This window comes from Carcharodon carcharias, chromosome 8 (assembly GCF_017639515.1).
Source record: "Carcharodon carcharias isolate sCarCar2 chromosome 8, sCarCar2.pri, whole genome shotgun sequence".
In the NCBI taxonomy this organism is placed as follows: Eukaryota; Metazoa; Chordata; class Chondrichthyes; order Lamniformes; family Lamnidae; genus Carcharodon; species Carcharodon carcharias.
In genome coordinates this window covers 140,150,951-140,170,438 of record NC_054474.1, presented here as the reverse complement: position 1 = coordinate 140,170,438, position 19,488 = coordinate 140,150,951, and the positions used below count along the sequence as shown (strand labels likewise).

General features: G+C 35.9%; 1 protein-coding gene across 12 annotated transcripts in view; it reads left to right on the top strand.

The window, feature by feature from the left end:
- The window catches only part of ehmt1b (euchromatic histone-lysine N-methyltransferase 1b), a 171,579-nt gene that overhangs the window by 2,193 nt on the left and 149,898 nt on the right, over nucleotides 1–19,488 (top strand). For 2 of the 12 annotated variants that reach the window (XM_041192994.1, XM_041192993.1), the window contains exon 2: nucleotides 6,504–6,629. The exons of 9 other annotated variants lie outside the window; for them this stretch is intronic. Coding sequence is in view for 1 of the 3 variants with exons in the window: in XM_041193001.1 (XP_041048935.1) it covers nucleotides 13,907–13,909 (3 nt within the window). In the remaining 2 variants the exon portion in view is untranslated. Of the gene's footprint in view, nucleotides 1–6,503; nucleotides 6,630–13,821; nucleotides 13,910–19,488 lie in introns of those variants that run through there. One more of the 12 variants, XM_041193001.1, reaches the window with a different exon arrangement.

Here is a 19,488-nt window from a genome sequence, read left to right as displayed (position 1 = left end):
AGAGTTGACTTTTCCATTACACCATGGGACAGAAAAGGGCCTTGCATGTGCACATGTGACACCTGTCATTTTTGGGATTACTTGAAATCAGAATTTAAATTTGAAGATCTTGGTCATGCTAATATAGTATGCCTTTTAAATGGATAAAATTTAAACATGAATTTAACCTAGGAAGGATTAGATGTTACACTGCTCCTGTTGCACAGAATCTCAGTTGTTTTGAGGGTATTACAACCTATCCACATCTACCAAGTGGAGGGCAGTATGACCATTTGTTTCAATTATTGGCAATTAATTTTTCAATTGAGCCTATGGATTTAGGGATTCAGAAAAATGGGTTAAGACAGTTTAAAATAAAGTATGTTTTTAACTTCTAACCCATATTTAGAATTTTAAATGATTTGAACCAAACCCTATTGATAGGGGTTGTGTAACTATTCAACCTTTTCCCTGTAATTGTCATATTGAAGTGAACAGTTGGTAGCTGACTTCTGACTTTACCTTGGTGTTTGTGTTAAAGTTAACCTTTCTGTGAAGTAAAATTGTAAAGGAATGATAATATGCCTGTACATCTTTCACTCGATTTGCAATGTGCTGTTTAAAGTTATCTTTTGATGACTTCCAACCTGCATCACCCTTCTTCCTACAACTATTCTGTGCTTAAAAGTGGCATCCTTAATAAAATTAAAATTGGACTAGCACACAACGCCAGATGTTTTTTTTCACCAGCAAATTAACATTGCTTATGTTGGGTAGGGCTAGAGATCTGCACATAATGTGCTTCAAATTCTGTTTTCTGTAAGTGGTGTTGTGGACATTTACAAAATGGAAGGATATGTTCAGATCTTTGTTTAAGCTATAATTTTTCAATAATTGTAAAAACCTGTGAAATATTTTGAGTTTATTATCTTGAATTCCGTATTATAAAAATTAAATGAAGAGGTGTCTTTTTAAGATTTAAGGCAGTACAGTGGATTAGTCTCCAAATGGCAGGCCTTCATGTCTGCCAGCAGCTTGGACCATGAAATGGCTGAATCTGCAGTGAATTTATGTCCAATGAGCATGCTCAGAGTGCTGTAACTGAACCTATAGGGGGAGTAGAAGAGTTGACTTGTTTACTGTAAAGGATTGAGATGGAGCTGATCAAACTAGCATCTATAGAAGCATCCTTCATTAAATGAATAATTTGATCATCTTTCTTTTTGAAAGCCTTACCTACAGTAGTTGCAATGTTCCAGTGAGTTTTAGATGTCTTCATCTGATGTCTTATTGGGAGAGTGTTGAAATGGGACAATGCCAGCCTTTGTGTCTGCTACTGTTGATTCAACACAGTCTATTAAGTGTTATGGTGTACTCTGTTGTGCCATTTAAATGCTCTTGTGATTTTCAGATAGGTACAGCATGTATATTTTATACAGTGTAAACGCAGTCTCTTGCAGTGCCTAAGAATAATATATAGGTATGCTTTTTATGCTGCCTCTTACCAATTTGGATTCTTACAAATTGCTAGCCTTGTAAGCATTACAGAGCTGATCATAGCTGTTGAATAAAATTGGTTAACTACTCCTTTCTTTCGCCCAATATATAGATCTTTAAGATAAGTTTCCAGTGTTGCTGACATGAATTTGCCAATGCAGTAATTCTAAAATGGATCTAAAGTGTTAGCTAGAACATGCACTGTACAATGTAGCATCTGGCTGAAATGGATTAAGGCATGATCCAAAATGATATTTTGACTGACAGCTTGGTAATTGCACAGCGTATAAAAGTAAATTATTTGTTGACCTTCTCAAGAATATAACTTGTGGTGTTGACCAACAACTGGGAGAATTTTGGATGGTGAGGAAACAACATGCAAGTGTGTTAATCCAAGAACAGAGTAACAGTTTACTATATTGTGTATCAACATGTTATTTTAAACGATGAATATAGTAATGGGATGGACCGTAATCATTACCATGTTGAAGAATTGGTACAGCAGCAAACCATTAACAGAAGCTCAGTGAAATTCAACATTTTCAGGTTCTTGATTATAAGTACAAAAGGTACGCCTGCAAAAGTGCAATTGTCAGAATTATAGCTTGATTGATAAAGGACTCCCAATTTTTTTTGATCATCAAGTTGCACTGTCATCCAAGTTGTGCATTTGTAGTTGTTCACAATCTTTTGTATCTTATAGCATTGTTGATAAAATTATCTACTTTTTATAGTGTGGTGAAGCAGTGGTGAAAGCATTTGAAACAGATGTTTAGGTGAATTTGCTTCATTCTGCCTGTTTAGAAAGAAATGATCACTTTATTTTGGGAGTCGAGTTAATTTTGGCAGGATGCAGAATGTTTCATTGAAATCAAACATTAATGAAGCTTGGTTTTGCTAGAATTCTAGAACTAGTATTGAAAGGTTCTATGGGGAACATCTTCCAAATGTAAAAAAAAAGCCTGATTTTAGTTAAAATCTTTTTCACAATAGTAGCTCGGTTTTGGTTGTGGTCATCATTGTTTGCATCAGGTTGCAAACATGGTTATGTTGGTTGTGGATTTGTTCTCTCAACGCTTTGATTACTACTGAGTTGCAAAAATCCCTGTGCCATATAGTGTGTTGTCTAATTATACTTTGTTTAACTTGTATTTCACAACAGCCTTTGGTATCTGAAATGATACACATATGTGTTTATACCCAACCTAATATCTGTACATTGTCTAAGAATAAGGAACTGCCAGTATGGTCAAAAGCTGTGCTTGAAACTGCATGCAGTAATATAGAACGTGAATGGATGAATAGATGAATGGATAACTATTTCTGGTGAATAACAGTTCAGTGTCTTTGTTTGGTTTTAATTTTTTGTCACAGCTTTATTAATGGAAGATTGTCCATGAGAACACTTAAAATACTTAAGTGTATGTTTCAGATTGATTAGCTTGTATCCCAATGAACAGCTTACTACTGTATTTTATTAATAGGGTAATTATTTCCCTTTTAGATCATCATATGTGAAACATTTTGAGTTGTATGTAGTGAAATAATTTATTTTGGAGGGCCTGTTTTGTCTATTAGCACTCTACTTTTAACACCAAGCCAAGATAATTTTTCCAATCATAGAACAAAATATCTAAAAGCGATTGATTTGATGCCTCACAATAATGCCAAAAACCACTGTTTAGATATTTCTGTAAATCATTGTCTCTCCTTCATCTTACACTGCTGTGCAATTTAGTATTAATTTTTACTGGTGCTTTGGTTTCCATATTTATGTAAGAAGTGAGCTGCAACCAATTAACATTTTACTTAGTGTACTTTTGGACTTAACTGTACAGTGGTGGAGCTCATGCAGCATTAGGCTTATGTCTGCAAATGGCAGCCCCACATATCTGTCAGAAGCTTGGACCACAAAATGGCTGCATCTGCAGTGAAATGATCTCCAACTAGCATGCTCAAAAACACAATCGGAGCCAATAGAGGGAGTTGAGAGTTGAGCTGCATACTATATTCAAGTGGAATAATAAAGCACTTTTTTTTAACCTCATTTTCAAAAAATATCAGATCAAACTTTAGCTTACTTTCCCAAAGCCCCTTGCTTTAGCAGATATTCAGAAAGTATTTTTATCAATAGTATGAATTTTACAATAAGTTTGACCATGAACATGTTAAACCGTTGACAGATACATAAATGTTTGAGATTTTTATAATGCAGTGTGTCCATTCTAACATTGATTCAAAGACCATAGATGCATTTTTCTCAAAGATGCAAGGTCTCATGATTGAAAACAAAACTTGTTTTTTTTAAACGAATATTTTATGTAACCTGGCAACAGGATTTATAACCGTGACATGAATTGGCACACTAAAAAAATCTACATTGGAGTTAATTTCTAGATGTGCATCATCTTGGTTTTGAAATTGCCTTAGATTTCACCATTTATTTATGACATGCATTTAGAATTGGGTACTTAAGTTGATTAGAAACATAGGCCCCCAATAATGAATGGTTGCATTACACTACTGAATATGACCCCATATGCTTCATGACCGATGATCTTAAAGAGAATGATTCTCTTATCCCATTAATAAAATTCAACAATGAGCTGCTCATCTGGATATGGTTGTTTTGTAATCTCCCATGCAAATTAACATTCAACTGTATAATGACAAGTAATCACAATGGAAGTTATTTTGTAAACAATTAGGGTAGAAAATAATCTAATGAACTGTACTTGATGCAGCAGAAAGTACCATTTCCAGTTACGTTGTATTTTTTGGAGTACCTTGAATAAATGTTTGTATAAGAATCATTCAACATTGCTTAGATTTTAGCTTCAGTTCATTTAGAAAATGAATGACTGGGAGCAGCAGCTGTAAATGTTTTAGAGCCCATAGACAATTAATCTCAAATGCAATGAGTGTTGACTCTTGACCATGTACAAAGTTTCTTCCAAGTTTAGGAGAATGATGCAAGAGTAAATTGATATTGGAAACAGAAAAATTTAAGATTAAAACATTTGACCAAATTTCATATAAGTTTTCAACTGTTTACATGAAGTTGTTCATCCACATATTTTTCCAAAATTCTTTCACAGTTAAACATTTTTAGCATCATAAACTCAACAGTTTTGAATAAGTTCTCGTGTGAGGTCATGAATGTTTGTCCTTAGTCAAAGCATGGACAGTTTATATTGGGAGACCTTGAATTTTATGACTTTGAATATAAATGTCAAAACAAAATCCACATAAGACATCTCGCCAGACTAAACTGTGTACATATTTTGAAAAATTCAACTGAGCTACGCTTGCAGTATTGCCTGACCCATTCTTTGTAATCTTGCTATTGTATATGTTATGTGCAGCAGAAATTAGTTCTTAAGGTTGCAGGAATTATTTGGGTATTATTGCTCAGCCACTTTATACTTCCATGAGAAGTTTTAAGAATTTAACATTCCCATGATTTGAAAGCTTAAAAAAAATGGAACTTTTATATTTTAGGTGTTGTTTGGATCAGTGCAAATATTGTAGGCTACTGAAATAGCAAAATAATTTGTATTTGTTATGCTTTTCTTAAAGCTTCGTGAAGGAGCTTGTGTGTCTCAGAATTTTTATTTTTGAGGTTGTCTACAAATGTAAAGATTAACATTTTCATTTATTTTTCTTTTTTCCTCCTTACCCCTGCTCACATCATTCTTAGACTTGGAGGGTGGGCAGAAGCCCTGCTGGAAAGGCCTTTGTCAATATGTTGTACAAGCTAAGCTATGTAAGATTAGATGGTGGTGACTCAATTGTGGTCTTTTCCAATCCATTGGAGAAAGTGCCTGGCTTTGGCTACTACCTTGCACATTCGCCATGCAGTGATTCTGGAACTCTGGTAGGACTCAAGTGGCCAAGTGCATTGGAGTCCTGACACATGTTCTGCTGTTGTACTTGATGTTGTTTTACACTATGTTATACTCAAATCATTTTACTTCAGTGAAAAATTAATATTCATCAAATAATATAGTCACACCAATCGTTGGTTCTTTTTCTCCTTTTTATATTCTTTCTCTTCCTCCTTTTTTTCCCCCTCATGCTTGTGGGTTCTCAGTAGCTTGCAATTTTTCTCACTTGTTGTTCCTGCTGCAGGTGTTCTCCCCCACATGGGTCACCTTCATTTGTCCGCTTGGGCTTTCATTTGGAACGCCCTCACCTGCCAGCATGCCTCCTCTTGGTCTCTGGCCCATCTGTTTGCATCTGTGTGTATTTTCATTCATTCTCCCCTCATGTTTTCACTCTCACTTTTGCTAATGTGTTCTTGCTTGTACTTCATCTTTTTTATTTTATTCCTTCTGTGTTCTCTCCCTGCTTTCTCATTGTTGTGTGCCCTGACTTTCTTGTTCTTTATCCAGTTCTCTGATGTTTTGACTTTTTTATTCATTTGTCAACGTTTTCTTGCTTTCCAGTTCATGTACGCAGTCCTTTTTCTTTGTCATTTCTGAATTTCTCTCTAATGCTTTCTTCTTTATTATGCTTGTGTTCTTTCTGACTCTCCTCCGGTTTATTCCACCCCCCCCCCCCCAAAACATGCTTTCTTTATAGTTTGTGCGTGCATTTCCACTTTTTATCTTTTGTTTGTTTATGCTATCACTTCTTCCCCCCCCACTTTTTGTTCGCTCTCCAGTTCTTTATTTTGTCTCATTTATTCTCTTTCATCAGTAGCATTTGTTTTCTCTCAATTTGTCACTTCTCATTTTTTATGTCGCTTTCAGATTTTTGTGTTTTGTGTTCTCTTTCTTTAGTTCCTTTCTTGTTCACTCTCCAGTTCTTGCTCTATCTCTCTTCCCTTGAGTCAGTTTTCCATCCCTTCTAAGTTAGTTTTCCATCCCTCCTAAAGCAGTGAAAGGTCCACAAGCTCTGTAACAGTAGTATATTATGCCTCCTTATGTTCTCTTTGTCAACCTGGTCAGCCGCATCATAATCCTCCAAATGCCTCTCCTGTTGTCCAGCTTGTTGAAATTGCTTTTACTCTTACTTATTTGCAGATTCCACCTTGGCAACATGTCTACTTTGGTTGAGGAAGCTTCATCTTTCACTATTTGTTACTGGAGCACCTTGTTGTCATCTTTTTTGAAAGCAAATTGTATTCTGCTACACCAGAGTTAAACAAGGTACTTAATTCTGCAAATTCTCAAAGGCTTTACAGCGTCAAATATATTCAGTATAATTTCAAAGGTTGTGAAGCTTGCTTCCATCTTTCCAAAGGGTCTTTTGGTAAAGAATTAATGTCCTGGAAATTGATTCTTTAAAACAGAATGGCTTTGCTCACTCATTGGGAATAAGACTTCAGAGCCAGGCCTGCAGTTCAAATCCAAAGAAGTGCAAACATTTAAGGTCACCAAGCTCCATTTCGCACTACAGTTGAATGATCATCTTACTAAGTATTCTTCTCTTTTGAAAATAATTCTTTTACAGTTTTATATGATTTTAAAGTAGATAATTTTAGTTCAGGAGTATCCTGGTACTATGTTTTTGAATATAAATCAAAGAATGGTTACTGCACAGAAGGAGCCCATTTGGCCCATCATTTCTCTGCCAGCTGTCTGGAAGAGCAAGCACCTAGTCCCATTCCCCTACATGTTACTTGTAGTCCTGAAAATTTTAAATGGAAATTAGATTCCTGAACATAACATCTACATACATATGGCAGAGGGGCTCTGCTGAAGCACCAAACTGGTGCACCATGAGGTTTCGGCAGCCTGTATTTTTTTTCTTCCTTGATTTGCACATTCTCTGGATTTTCAATTTATTGTGTAGTACAATTCTGGAACCATTTATAATATTCACCAAGGAAATGACCCTTTAAGAGATTCTGTCAATGTCTTTTGATCCAGATGACCTTTTGGACTCGTTGTTCATCAAAGCGAATAGTTGATTCTCTTGTCCAACCTCTAGAACTCTGTATCATTTGGCAACTCTTTCTCATATGGTCATTCAACTTTCTTAAAATGCATGGTTCTATTAGCAAGTTCCTCATCAGCCTTCTGTGGGTGTTTGGATTATTGAGAACAAGTTTTTAAGTGATGGTCTCTGTTTTTTCACTTAATTTTCATCGCTCAGCTGAACACAGTGGGTGTGCATCCACAGGGCCTTGCATTCTTCAGGCATCTTGCCCAAATAACTATAGGCCATACATGACCACAGGCAATGTTAGCTTGCTTATTTGATCTTATTTCAGCCTTGGCATCAAGAAGATGTTCCTATCTATATGGAACCAGTGGGTAAGGTTTCCTTTTTTATGGTTTTAGGAGAATAACAGGTACCTATGATATTCTGACAATAATTGGGCAGATGAAGCCTCCAGGTTCTTACCAGTTACCGCCTTCGCTCTTTTGGAGATAGGAAAACCAGTAGGAGGTGCCCTCATTCTTAACCCACCTTGTTTGATGTTAAGATTTAGATAGGAAATCAGAAGTTGACCTGATGCTCAGCACACTGTGGTATCTTAATCTTGTTCCTTGCCAAATATATTTGTATGTGTTCATCTGTGCTTGAATTTCTTGTGTAAGGAATGTCTGACTCTGTCCTTGCATATGGGCTCGTGAACTATATGCACTTGCAAATAGATCCTCCTTTTTTTGTCAGTCTGTTCAGGTTGTTCTTTGACTTCAAGCCAGGTTTCTGCCTATTCTTCTTATCTTGGATTTGTGGGTTGTTTTGGAGTCCTGGCATAATATATTCGCAGCACATATGCTTGGGTAGTTATGTTTTTATTTGAAAAAATCTTATGAAACCCATGTGTTTAGGTTAGTCAGGTCCAAAGTGAACTTATTAAGTCCATTGTAGAAAATATCATATAGATTCCTTCAATGCATTAATTCTGCACTTCATTTGTGGAAATCCATTTTAGCCCTTGGTCTCAAAGTTTTAAGAGTGATTTTTAACCGTGTTAATACAGTTTGTTTTATGGCATGCTGTTTCTTCAGAATGTTCATGGTGTGTATGTGTCTTTGGTTAGCCACTCTAGATCATGATATTGCACTGTACTAATCTTGTCAAATCTTCAAAATGAAGCTAGCAAAGAAAAGATTCCATGATCCTGATGAGATGATAAAATCAAGAATAGTGGTAATACTATTCACAGTCAAGTCTTGACAGCCATGCAAAGTTAGTTCGCAAGCCTGTCTCTTCTGTAAATTCATTGGATGTAAGACTGGGAAGGCAATAGCTTGGGTTGTACGTTTGACAGAAAATAATCTTAGTCTAACCTGTTTCTGGTTGGTTTAAAAGAATTTCGAGATTCCCTCTTTGCTTAAATAGTTAAGATATTTGGTATTTTCTGTTTGATCCTAATCCTTAATTCAGGGCTGATGCAAAGTGCTTCTGCTTTTGATCTTGATACTGCAGGCTCATGCTAATTGAACATATGCATCAGTAAGATGTGGAAAAACCTTTAAATATGAAGAAAGAGACCTCTGGACCAATGTTGCAGGATTCTTGATGTATCATTAATGTAATTCAGACATTTCTCCTATTAGGGAGGAAAACCTGTATAACTTAGGTTGTGTTAGAGATTTGGACAAGTGCCCCAAGGTGTCCCAATACTGTCCTGTCTTTGCAGTTTGTGCAGGAATTTACTGAGAAGATTTTTTTTTTTGCAAAGCCTAGGTGATTAGCCAGTTCCATTGTCCAGGATATTACCAAGGCAGAGAATGTGGAGGCAAATTATGAAGGAATGATGATGATGTCATGCTTGACTTTTAAAAGTTTGAAAATTGGAAGGCTTAGGAATCACTTCCATGATCTTGAGGTCCAGAGCAGAACAACCTGGATTTGCAATCAATGACGAAGGGCCGGTGCCTGCTGGTTACTGTGAAAAACCTACCAACAAAGATTTAGAGCATCTACTTCTCCTATCCTGACATGACTTTGAATCTGGCGCAATCTACAGTGAATCTGTAGTGCCCAGGAACAATGAAGTCATTAAGCTGGCTGAATTGAATTCTCACAGTCAGCAAACCAGGGAGTAAAAAGCATTATAATAATTTTTCAAGAAAAAGACATAGATAAGCGATTTAGGTAGAAGCTGAAATATTATAAACTTGAACTTATTATTTTAAAAATCATGGGACGTTTATATGTTCAAAGGAATGGTACTTCATACTTGTAAAATTAGGTTTTAGGACCAGAGAGGCTGTTCAGGAGTAATTATTACTTAATATGCTGTTAAAACTTAATTATGCTCTCATGACAGGAAGAGAGAGAGAGTGATTGCCTTTCCTTCTCTCCAGCATTAAAATATGAGGGAGATGTTAAATATACCCCCAAGGTACAGATTATATTCAAAGATTTGGGTTTTGTGGAGATTTGAGATCAAGTAGAATGTTTGTGCAAATAAGAAAAGGGTGCATTTTAGGCAAAGCTTTAGCAGTGGAACTGATGTGGGAGATTCATTTTGAGGGCAGAATGGATAGCGAGACCAAAAGTGTTCATCGATAAAGAATGAAAGGTTGGCTGCCAGCAGTGGCTTAGACTTGCAACAGAAAAGAGACAACCTTGGGCATCTTTCTGTGGTTATCAGAGGTTGGTTGAAAAGCATTAATAACAGAAACCTCTGAAAAGAATAAATACAATTGTTTTCACTAGATTGGATTAACAGACTTGTCTTATGCTATTTACCTAACAGTTTTCCCTACTGATAGTACTATGGCACTGGCAACTGCAAAATATTTGATGAATTCAAATATCCAACATTTTGCAAATTAGCCAAGAATGAAGAGCTTCAATTTATGAAGCATTTGGCTCTGTTTCAGTATTACTCTGTAATAGTATCCAGTTTTAAACCTTCTCCTACATTGTCTTCATATCATAGTAATTACTTATATTCCCTAAAGATCCAAATGGTTATGAAATATGGTAGGCTTGATTATGCTGGCATTGAAGATAAAGAACGTCAACTATCACATCCTTGTTACTTAAAAAATGAGGGGGAGAAAAGATGGCTCACCTTAGTATTTGGATCTTGTGGCCAGGCAGTATTAAATTATTTGTGTTTCATTAATTTATTAATAATAAGATTCCTGACTGTTTACAAGGTTCGAGGTGAGCAGGCAAGTTTTGCTTTGGTAGAATACTGTAATTTTCCGCTTTTGGGAGACCAAATTTCTTAAGTTTTCCAACTAATGAATTTTCGTGTAGAGCAGTTGAATTACAGTGGCTTGTTTTGAAATCTGGTGGAACTACTGAGGTTGGCTCCTGATGTAATTTGCATCTTAATTCTCAGCAGGATTTGTGGCACTCTGACAAGCAACAATCTGCAGAAGTGAGATGGCATAGTGCAACAAGTGATACCATAAAATTGCCTATGTGGATTCATAGACCTGACTCTTAAGTTGCTAGTCTTTTATGATGCTGTGTAAAGTGTTGAATGTAGGTGTCTGTTTAATATTGGAGCTGCGGTGAATGGAAATATGGAGGGCCCCATAATTGAGTTCTGTTTGTACATCTCCCAATACGGGGTTCACAGTAATATAAACCAATCATTAGGAGAAGGCTACCTGCTCTTGGTTGGCTTGGTTAGTTAGTTTTTGGGTGGAGAAAATCGAACTTTTCCTTAAATTAAAAAAATTCAAATTCCCTGATTCTGTCCCCAGTCCCCCTGGGTTGTTATAATGGACAATCTCAATAAGTCTAATAGAAATTTGGAAAACCTAAGTGGTTTAGAATTATGATCGCTTCTTGACCCAGCTTATCAGAGCAGCCAAAGGAGTTAGCTTATTTAGGTAACGTACAGAAAATGAAAACCACTGCATCCTTGGGAGACAGTGACCACAGAATAATCAATTTCAACATAATCTAGAACTCAGGAAAAAAAAGAGATTAGAAGCTGTGAAAAGGCCAAATTTGAAGAAATAAGAGAACAGCCAAAACAAATAGCGCTGAATCCAGAGTAACCTTTGAGGAAATTAGGGGTGAGAAAAAAATTTTGGAAAGGGAAGTTCTAATGGGTGAAAACATAACATACTCTTTGGAAAAACTATACTCAGTTTAGAGAGAGGCGCACACTGGGTGGCTTCTTTGTGTTTTTATTTCATGGATTTTCAATAAGGTAGCGTGTCCAATGACTGTCTTGCTGCAAGTGTTAAGTGGTGATTGTGTTTTTTTCCTGCACGTACACATTTTAGCAGCATGAGTATAAATTTAGATATCAGGTGACTTCATTTTATTTACCTAAATCTGACTGGACCTGGCTTCTTATCAATTTCGATGGGTAGGAGCATCCAGCTTTTCAACATTGAGTTTACAAGATTATGGCCTGGATTTTCACAGAGTCATATCAAAATGGTGGATGGATCCAGAAGTCCCATCCCCATTCCCAGCAGCAACCATTTTGCTGGGGTGGCAGGGGGTGCAGATTGGGGGTCGGATATGACTCCTACATGTGATGGGAAATTGGAACTCAGGGATGTTTGAACTCAGCAGTGTTGATAGCTGTTTGTTGACATAACCCTAAGTATTATCATTCTAGTATTATTAATGTTGACTGTTTTCCACAAGCTATCATGCTCACAGTGGGGGTTGTAAGTTCACAGTTTGATTGACAGCTCAGAGGTTATTAAATGATTAGCTGTCTTTAGTGTGGGAGTATGAATTCAAATGTTTGTTTTTATATGGGATTAAGTACTTGAAGTGATTTAAATGTATTCAATGGACTTTCATGGTTGAGAGTTTTTTTTTATATATAGTGAAATCTGTAATAGATATTTGGAACTTTATTTCATCTCAGCATGGCTCCTGAAGTCTGCCCATGGTGGATACTGGGTGAGTTAGCATTGGAGCTATAAGGGGCCATGGGGATGGGTTGGCCTGGAGGGTATGAGAGGCTATTGGGGGTATGTGGAAGCATGAATTGGCATGTCTGGGCATGGGGACTGGGTGGGGATGCATGATTGTCAAGGTGTGGGCCAGATGTTAAAGAAAACAACTGGGACAAAGTCCCAGAGAACCGAGGTGGGCCTTTCCACAACCAGTCTCTGATTTGCATCCAAGGGTGTGGGGATGGGCATGACTCCACCTTGCACCCTCCTCCCTCTGAAATAAGGTCCTGTCAGTTTGGGTAATTTTTCCCAAGGTGGCTGTGGCGGCTCTCCTGGCTCTGTGCACCCACTTCAGGGGAGGAAACCCAGGCTTAAGAGTCTTTGGAGGCTGAAGTTGATTGGCCTTCTGTTGGTGTTGAGTTCTGACCTGGAGAACAATACTAAAATGCCACTAATGGAGGTACCTGATTATAGAGGCATCTGCCAAGTTCACTATTGCTTGATCAATTTTTTGTATCAGTTGTCAGCTTCTTTTGATTATTGTCATACTTGTAATATTTGAGCATTAGTAAATATAATTGTCTTGGTAGTTACTGGGAGCAGCACATCCAGTTCTTTCCAGTGGTATTTGCGTTGGTATATTCTAATGGTATGTTGCAGTATTTTTAAGGCTGGTAAATATTGTACCCTCTCATCAGTATAGTCAAATTTTGAAGTGGAGAAAGTGTAACAAATTTTACAAGTAATCAGTTAATTTTGAATTCTGTGATGATTTCATATTGACAACATTTTCTTTGATATTTTGGCTCAAGATTGTAAACAAAGAATGTGTTTTCATAAAAATGCCCCTCATCACCTCAGTACGTCTCAAAGTGCTTTATAGCCAATTGTGATGTGGTGAATTTGGGAACCAGTCTGGCAAACAGCAATGCTAAGTAAGTGTCCAGTTTACGGCTAGGATTTTGCAGTCAGCGGTGAACCAGTGGTACTATCCATTTATTATACTTGCATTTGCCCACAGACTTTCTATGGTCTTTAGCATTGGAACTTAGAATTATTAGAAATTCAAAACAACGTGGCACTCTCTACAGGGGATCTAGCGCCTGTGTGAACAGGACAAGAAAATGCATATCCTTAACTAACTAGATTTGAGAACCCTGACTGAGGCATGCAGAATCTGGACCAAGAAATGTAAGAGAATGGTTAATTGAATGGCAAACCATTTACAATTGGCGAAATAAAGAGAGGGAAGGGACGATGGAATTGAGTGAGATTTAAAAATAACAAATAAAAAGTAAACATTTATTTAACATTTTAAAATCTCCAATATTTAAAATCTGAAGGAATGAGATTCTACATTTAGAGAGATTGTTTGGCAGTGATTAAGACTGATCATGTTCTTAAAAATTTACCGAGACTGGAATGGACAAACCATGTTTAGTGGGCACGTATCACACATTTAACCCCACTTCATACCCTTCCATTTGTTTGAATGCTGGGTGTTCAGCCAGGTATTGTTATAACGAAGCTTTTGGAGGAGCACAGGCAATTTGAACACCAACTTCCTGGTTTCCGCTTTTAACTGTGCATGTGCAGTCACTGGAAATTTCTCTCTGATTTACACTTCAATAATGGTAAGTGTTGTTAACCTCCTTGTTATTTCTACAACAAAATCTGGGCCCACATATTTAAGGTTTTGACAGAAATGAATGTTGGCCAGGACATTGGGAGGACTCTTTTGCTCCTCAAGCTGCCAACATCTCAAAGGCAATTAGGGATAGGTAATAATTACTGGGCTTGCCAGTGATGCTCACATCATATGAATAAATTTAAAACAAACGTGAGGGATCAGACCGGGTCTCAACTTAATGTACCAGCCAACATATGGCACCCCTGAGAATACAGCACTCCCTCAGTACTGTACTTAGGTGTCAGACTAAGTTATATGCTCGAGCCTGTGGAATGATACTTGAACCCACTACCTTTTGACTTAATCGAGAATGCTAGGCACTGTGCCGTTGCTGGTACCTAATGTAATGACAGGTGTCTCTCTATTTCAAAATGAAAGGCAACATGATTAAATAAGTTGCACATGTGGATACTGTTTTATGGGTGGACATAATTAGAGCAAAAGAAGATGATTTTTGTATCACACCATGTTGAAACTTGAATATTAAAACATTGTAGTTCTGTAGTGGTATTTCCATATGAAATAATTATTCTAATCTTTAGGTAATTTGCATACTGTGGGTAAGTCAGTGGTTATGGATTTCTTGTAATTTATATTACAGCTTGCTCAAATCTCAGCAAAGCATGCCCAAGTGGCTTTGTCACCGATATTGATTTTTCTTTTTGGATAAGTGTACCCTGATAATTTGGTTTAAATAACGATTGTTCGTTTAAATCACGAATAAGAACTTCTTGTGTCTAAATTTTGTTTTAAAACTTAGCATGTACTTTAATAGTACCAAATATTTTGACACAATTTTATTCTTAAAATGTATTATAGAGTGTGATGATTATCAGATTTACATTTTTGTTTCTTTGTGCCAGAACAATTGTTGAAAATATTGCACAAAGAAAATGTATATGATCTATAAATGAAAAAAAAAGCCTCTGTTCTGATTTCCTATTAATTCTGTCCTTCCATCACAGCAGACTGCCAACCAAATAAGGATTTCTTATTGAGATATTGAGACTTTACACCCTATTTCACAATTAACTAAAATGATTTTGATTTGTTGTATTATATTTGCAGTTACCTGCTCTGGATGTTTGCATAGCAGAGAGTAAAATATAGCATTTGATACAAAGGATGTAATAGAAAAGTGGCTGATGTTTACAAGGCTTCAACTTATAAGGAATTCACATGATAAACTGTTCTGGTTTTTCTGAATTCTGATTGGCATTAAGAGAATAGCACTAGATGCCTAACAATATCTTTAAACCATTGAAAAGGTCACGATTTGGAACAAAAATTAGATTTTTAACATCAAAGTTTGACTGAAGATTAGCATTTTGGGGCTGTTAACTTGGAATTTATTTCTTGGAAATATCCTATATATATTTACCCTTCTATGCCTCTGCAAACCTAAGTAAAAATTGAACAACCAAACAATGAGGGAAAAATGAAAATGAACAATATTAAAATAATTTTTGATGAGATGCGATCCTTTGCAAAGTTGTAATTCACTACTTCATATTTATTTTAGCAAAAGTTATATTTAATTAGGTTTTAATTAAAGTGAGCAGAACCTCCTGACATCTTTCCATGAAAACTCTAATGAACAGATATTAGCTGGCTGCCCAAAATTTAGTACCATTTGAGGATTATCATTATTTGAATATTCCTCAGACGCTACCTTGGGATGTTGAAGGTGTCAATTCTCCTTTCCCACTTGAATCTCATTCTCTAAATAATTACACTGATTGTTGAAAGTAGTTGAGATGTTAAATAGGCATTTTCAATTCGTAATTGTAAGCAACTTGACATAAGTTCGTTTCAAAATTTCATCCACAATTTATTTGCTCACTTCATTGTGTTATCATAAAAAATAGAAAAAATGACTAAAATGAATGAATAAATTGGACAAGAACTGAAGTTACATAGGAACATAGAGATTTATGGAGATTGAAGGTGACCATTCAGTTCATCGTATCTGTGTTGTGAAGTTGGAGTGAGATAGGAGTTTTATATCTGGTTCTGCATTCAAATCAGGTAGTCAATTAGTCCCAATGTTTCTACCATGAAATTTATATTCTAGGAGTGCTTCCATTTTCTTCCATTGCTGTTAAAAATATGACCTATAATCTTGGCGTGAGACTGGGTCAGTGGCAACTATATTGCTGAATTAATTTCAGTCTTCACTTATTAAGGGTCTTCAATGTATTAATCATTTAAATATGCCATTCACCCAGTGTTTCTAGATTTCTATCTCATATTAAGAACTGATTAGCATCCATGAAGCGCATATTGTAGTACCCTACAGTGCAAATTATAAGTGGTAGCCATTTTGGATTTAAGATTCAAGTTCTCAATGTTATCTTTGAATGGCTGCTGTAACGTCATGCAAAATGAAAAGCACAGCTGTATGAAATATCCTGTGTCTCCAATAAGAAAAAAAAGTTTTAAAAAAAAAGTCATTTTAAATTAAAAAAAAATGTAATAACTTGTACTATTTGGAAAAGCTTGATAATTTGCCAACATGGTGGCACCTTTGCTTTTAAAAATTAAATAGGATTTGCGTTTGGAACACACTCATGGTTGAGTAAGTAAGAGGTTTCTTTCTGTGTTAAGCTTTCTCTTGTTTCATGAAATTTCCAGTTTGTAAGAGATTTAGTTGCGCCCAAAAAAACCTATTTTAAAGTAGTTTTGGAGAAAATTAACAAATAAAATTCTTTAAAAATGTTTCCTTGCAATGTTCATGGAATTTTGTCCTTTAGCCTTCTAAAAAGAATTTGGACAAAACTAGCCCTATTGATTTGAGTTGGGTTTACTTTACATTTGAAAACTATAATAGAAATATGTTCATGAAATGATCTGAAATACTTGCTTGCATAATGATTCTGCCACCAGAATTGTAGAGGACGACCAAAATACATACTAATTTAAAGTTCAAATCTTTTCCAATTTGGAGTCAATTGCAGAAGGTCACTAACTAGCACTTTTTCATAAGCATCTTTATGTAGTCTTAATTTCATACAGCTTTGCAAAAATCAAGTACCTTAGTCGCCCCTTCAAACTATTTGACTGTTTCTCAATTTGCATTTATTTTCAGCAGTTGACAGCTCGTTCTAAGTTGTCAAAGTGTGGAATCATAAACCTTAATTGAATGAAGTGAAGATAATCTTCTGACTTATGTTAACATACTGGCATCAGTGATATTGAGTGAGGTGCCAGTTGCACCTTAATGTTTCAATTATAATCGGGATCCCAGGACATAACAAGCGAAGGTAAGGGATTGTTGAGCACTAGTCTTGGCCTGTAAAGGAGTGACCTTTAAAAGGAAGAACTAGGGAACTAAATCCATAAAATAATACTCTTGTCATTTAAAATTAAACGTTTTAATCATTCACGCTAGTTAGTGATTCAGACAATAAAAAGCCTCCTGACCAGACAAGAGTTATTTCATGTTGAGGAAACATATTCTCATTTTTTTCTCCCCTTTTTCTTTTCTCCCCTTTTTCTTTTCAGTATTATTTTCCTGCAAATCTCTGCACAACATACATTTTTCTGTACAATTCGGGGAAAAACATTTAAAAATTACAGTTCCATAAAAAGCCACCAAACATTAATTTGAAATGCTCATTAAAGTGTAAATTTTAAATTTTGTCAGATGATGTCCCTAATACAAAAACTAAGTGCACAAGTTATAAAGTAGAATGGAGTTTTTGAATGCTAAAAATGCAAAAGTTTAAAATAGAAACCCAAGATTTTTGAAACGCAGCAGGTTCATCAGCTAATAAGAGAATGTGGGGGACCTGTTCTGATAACTTGCGTCAGAAGCTCATTATAGCAACTCCTCTGAAAGGACTCTACACTCAACTCTTCAATTTTACTTGTTGTTTACCCTTTCTCTGCTTCATTTTGCTGAGTCCTATTAAGGTGAAACAACATTTTTCAAGTGGTGACAAATAGCCTGCAGCAGAAATTATAATCTACCTTTTTAGAGATACTAATGAACCAGATTATGCTCTCAAAATAAAGGTGAAGCTAATGGCACTGACAATTATTTATGGGCAAATGGTACAGCAACTTAAGCGAGGAGCAGGTGCATGATTAAATGCCAGTAGTCAAAGGTTGCTGTCCTAGTTACGCTGCTTGCTCTTAGTTTCCTGAAAATGGCATCTCGCTGCCTGGCTCACCCATGAAATGTATTGAATGGTGTGAATGTGTTGTATCTGTGCAATAGATATGAACTAATCTTAAATTTTGTCATATTGAGTCTAAATGCCCTTTTAATGATGCAATGACTGTACTTTACCGCCACTTGCCATCTCTGGCACTGAAAATTAATTATTACAAATGTGGAGCCTCATTCGTTCATGGTATTACTTGTTTGATATTTTTAAAAATGTCAAATTTAATAGTGAAACTTTAAAAAAAATTTTCTTCTCTTAAATAGAGGAAAGCAAGATTGGTTTATCTGTACCTGATTTGACACTGAATTGACCCACCCTTAATTTACGTTTCTGCCCACGTGCTATTAATTTCACAATCCTTCAATTTGATTGGTTAAGAAGAAAACCAATTGCTTGCCTGTTCACTCAGGCCCCAGATGCCCGTTTTTCCTCAATATACTGTTATCAGCTTGCAGTTCCACAACTCACCACACTAAAAAAAATTAAAACCTTAAATCGGGCAAGTCCAACAAATAGCAGATGGTGTTAAATGCCCTGTCACAACAAAATCTGGGCTGGTGTGTATTTCCAGTTTTTCTGTTTTTTTTACAAGGTGCAAATTAAGTTGACACATTATAAACCCGCTACAGATTGGAAACCCTGCCCTCTCTTTTTTTCTGGTAGATAGTTCATTAGTTGCTTTTATTGCAATTGCTTGAAGTCACTGACATTCCCTACCTTCTCTGCCTTTGAATTCCCTTGGTTATCACTGTGTCTTTTAAATGCCACGCATAGAATGACATTGCATTCAGCTTCTCGTATGAAGGTGGAAAAGTGGCAACCTAAAGGCATGACTTAATGATGTTTGTAGTTCAAAACTATAAAAAAGTTATTGGAAGCTGGGGATGCAAATGATTAGTAAAACAAAGACAGCCGGACTTTGTGCTGGTTATGCAGTTACTACAACATGATGTAACCTGACGTGCTTCAACAAATAGCAGTTTTACCAATATAAACTAATGGAAATTTGAAACAAAATAGGATGAACAAAGCCCCTATAAATAAGACAAATGAAGTAGTTATTTTTTAAAATACAAAATGATGTTTATGCCAAAATGTTGAACACGCTGCTACACATTATTCCTTGCTTTCTTTCCTATATCAGGTCATAATATTGAATGGGAAGGAGAGGAGAAATTCCAAAAATGGTTCTTATTTAAGATGTTTTTGATTTTTTGATGTGCATTTCTGCAGAAGCATTGACAAAAAATACTTTGTTTTTATTTCAGAATTTATCAGGTTCACTCGTAGAAAATGGCTTGTTTTGATATCCTCTAACTCAAAAGTGTAGACATTGTGTGCTTCAATTAAC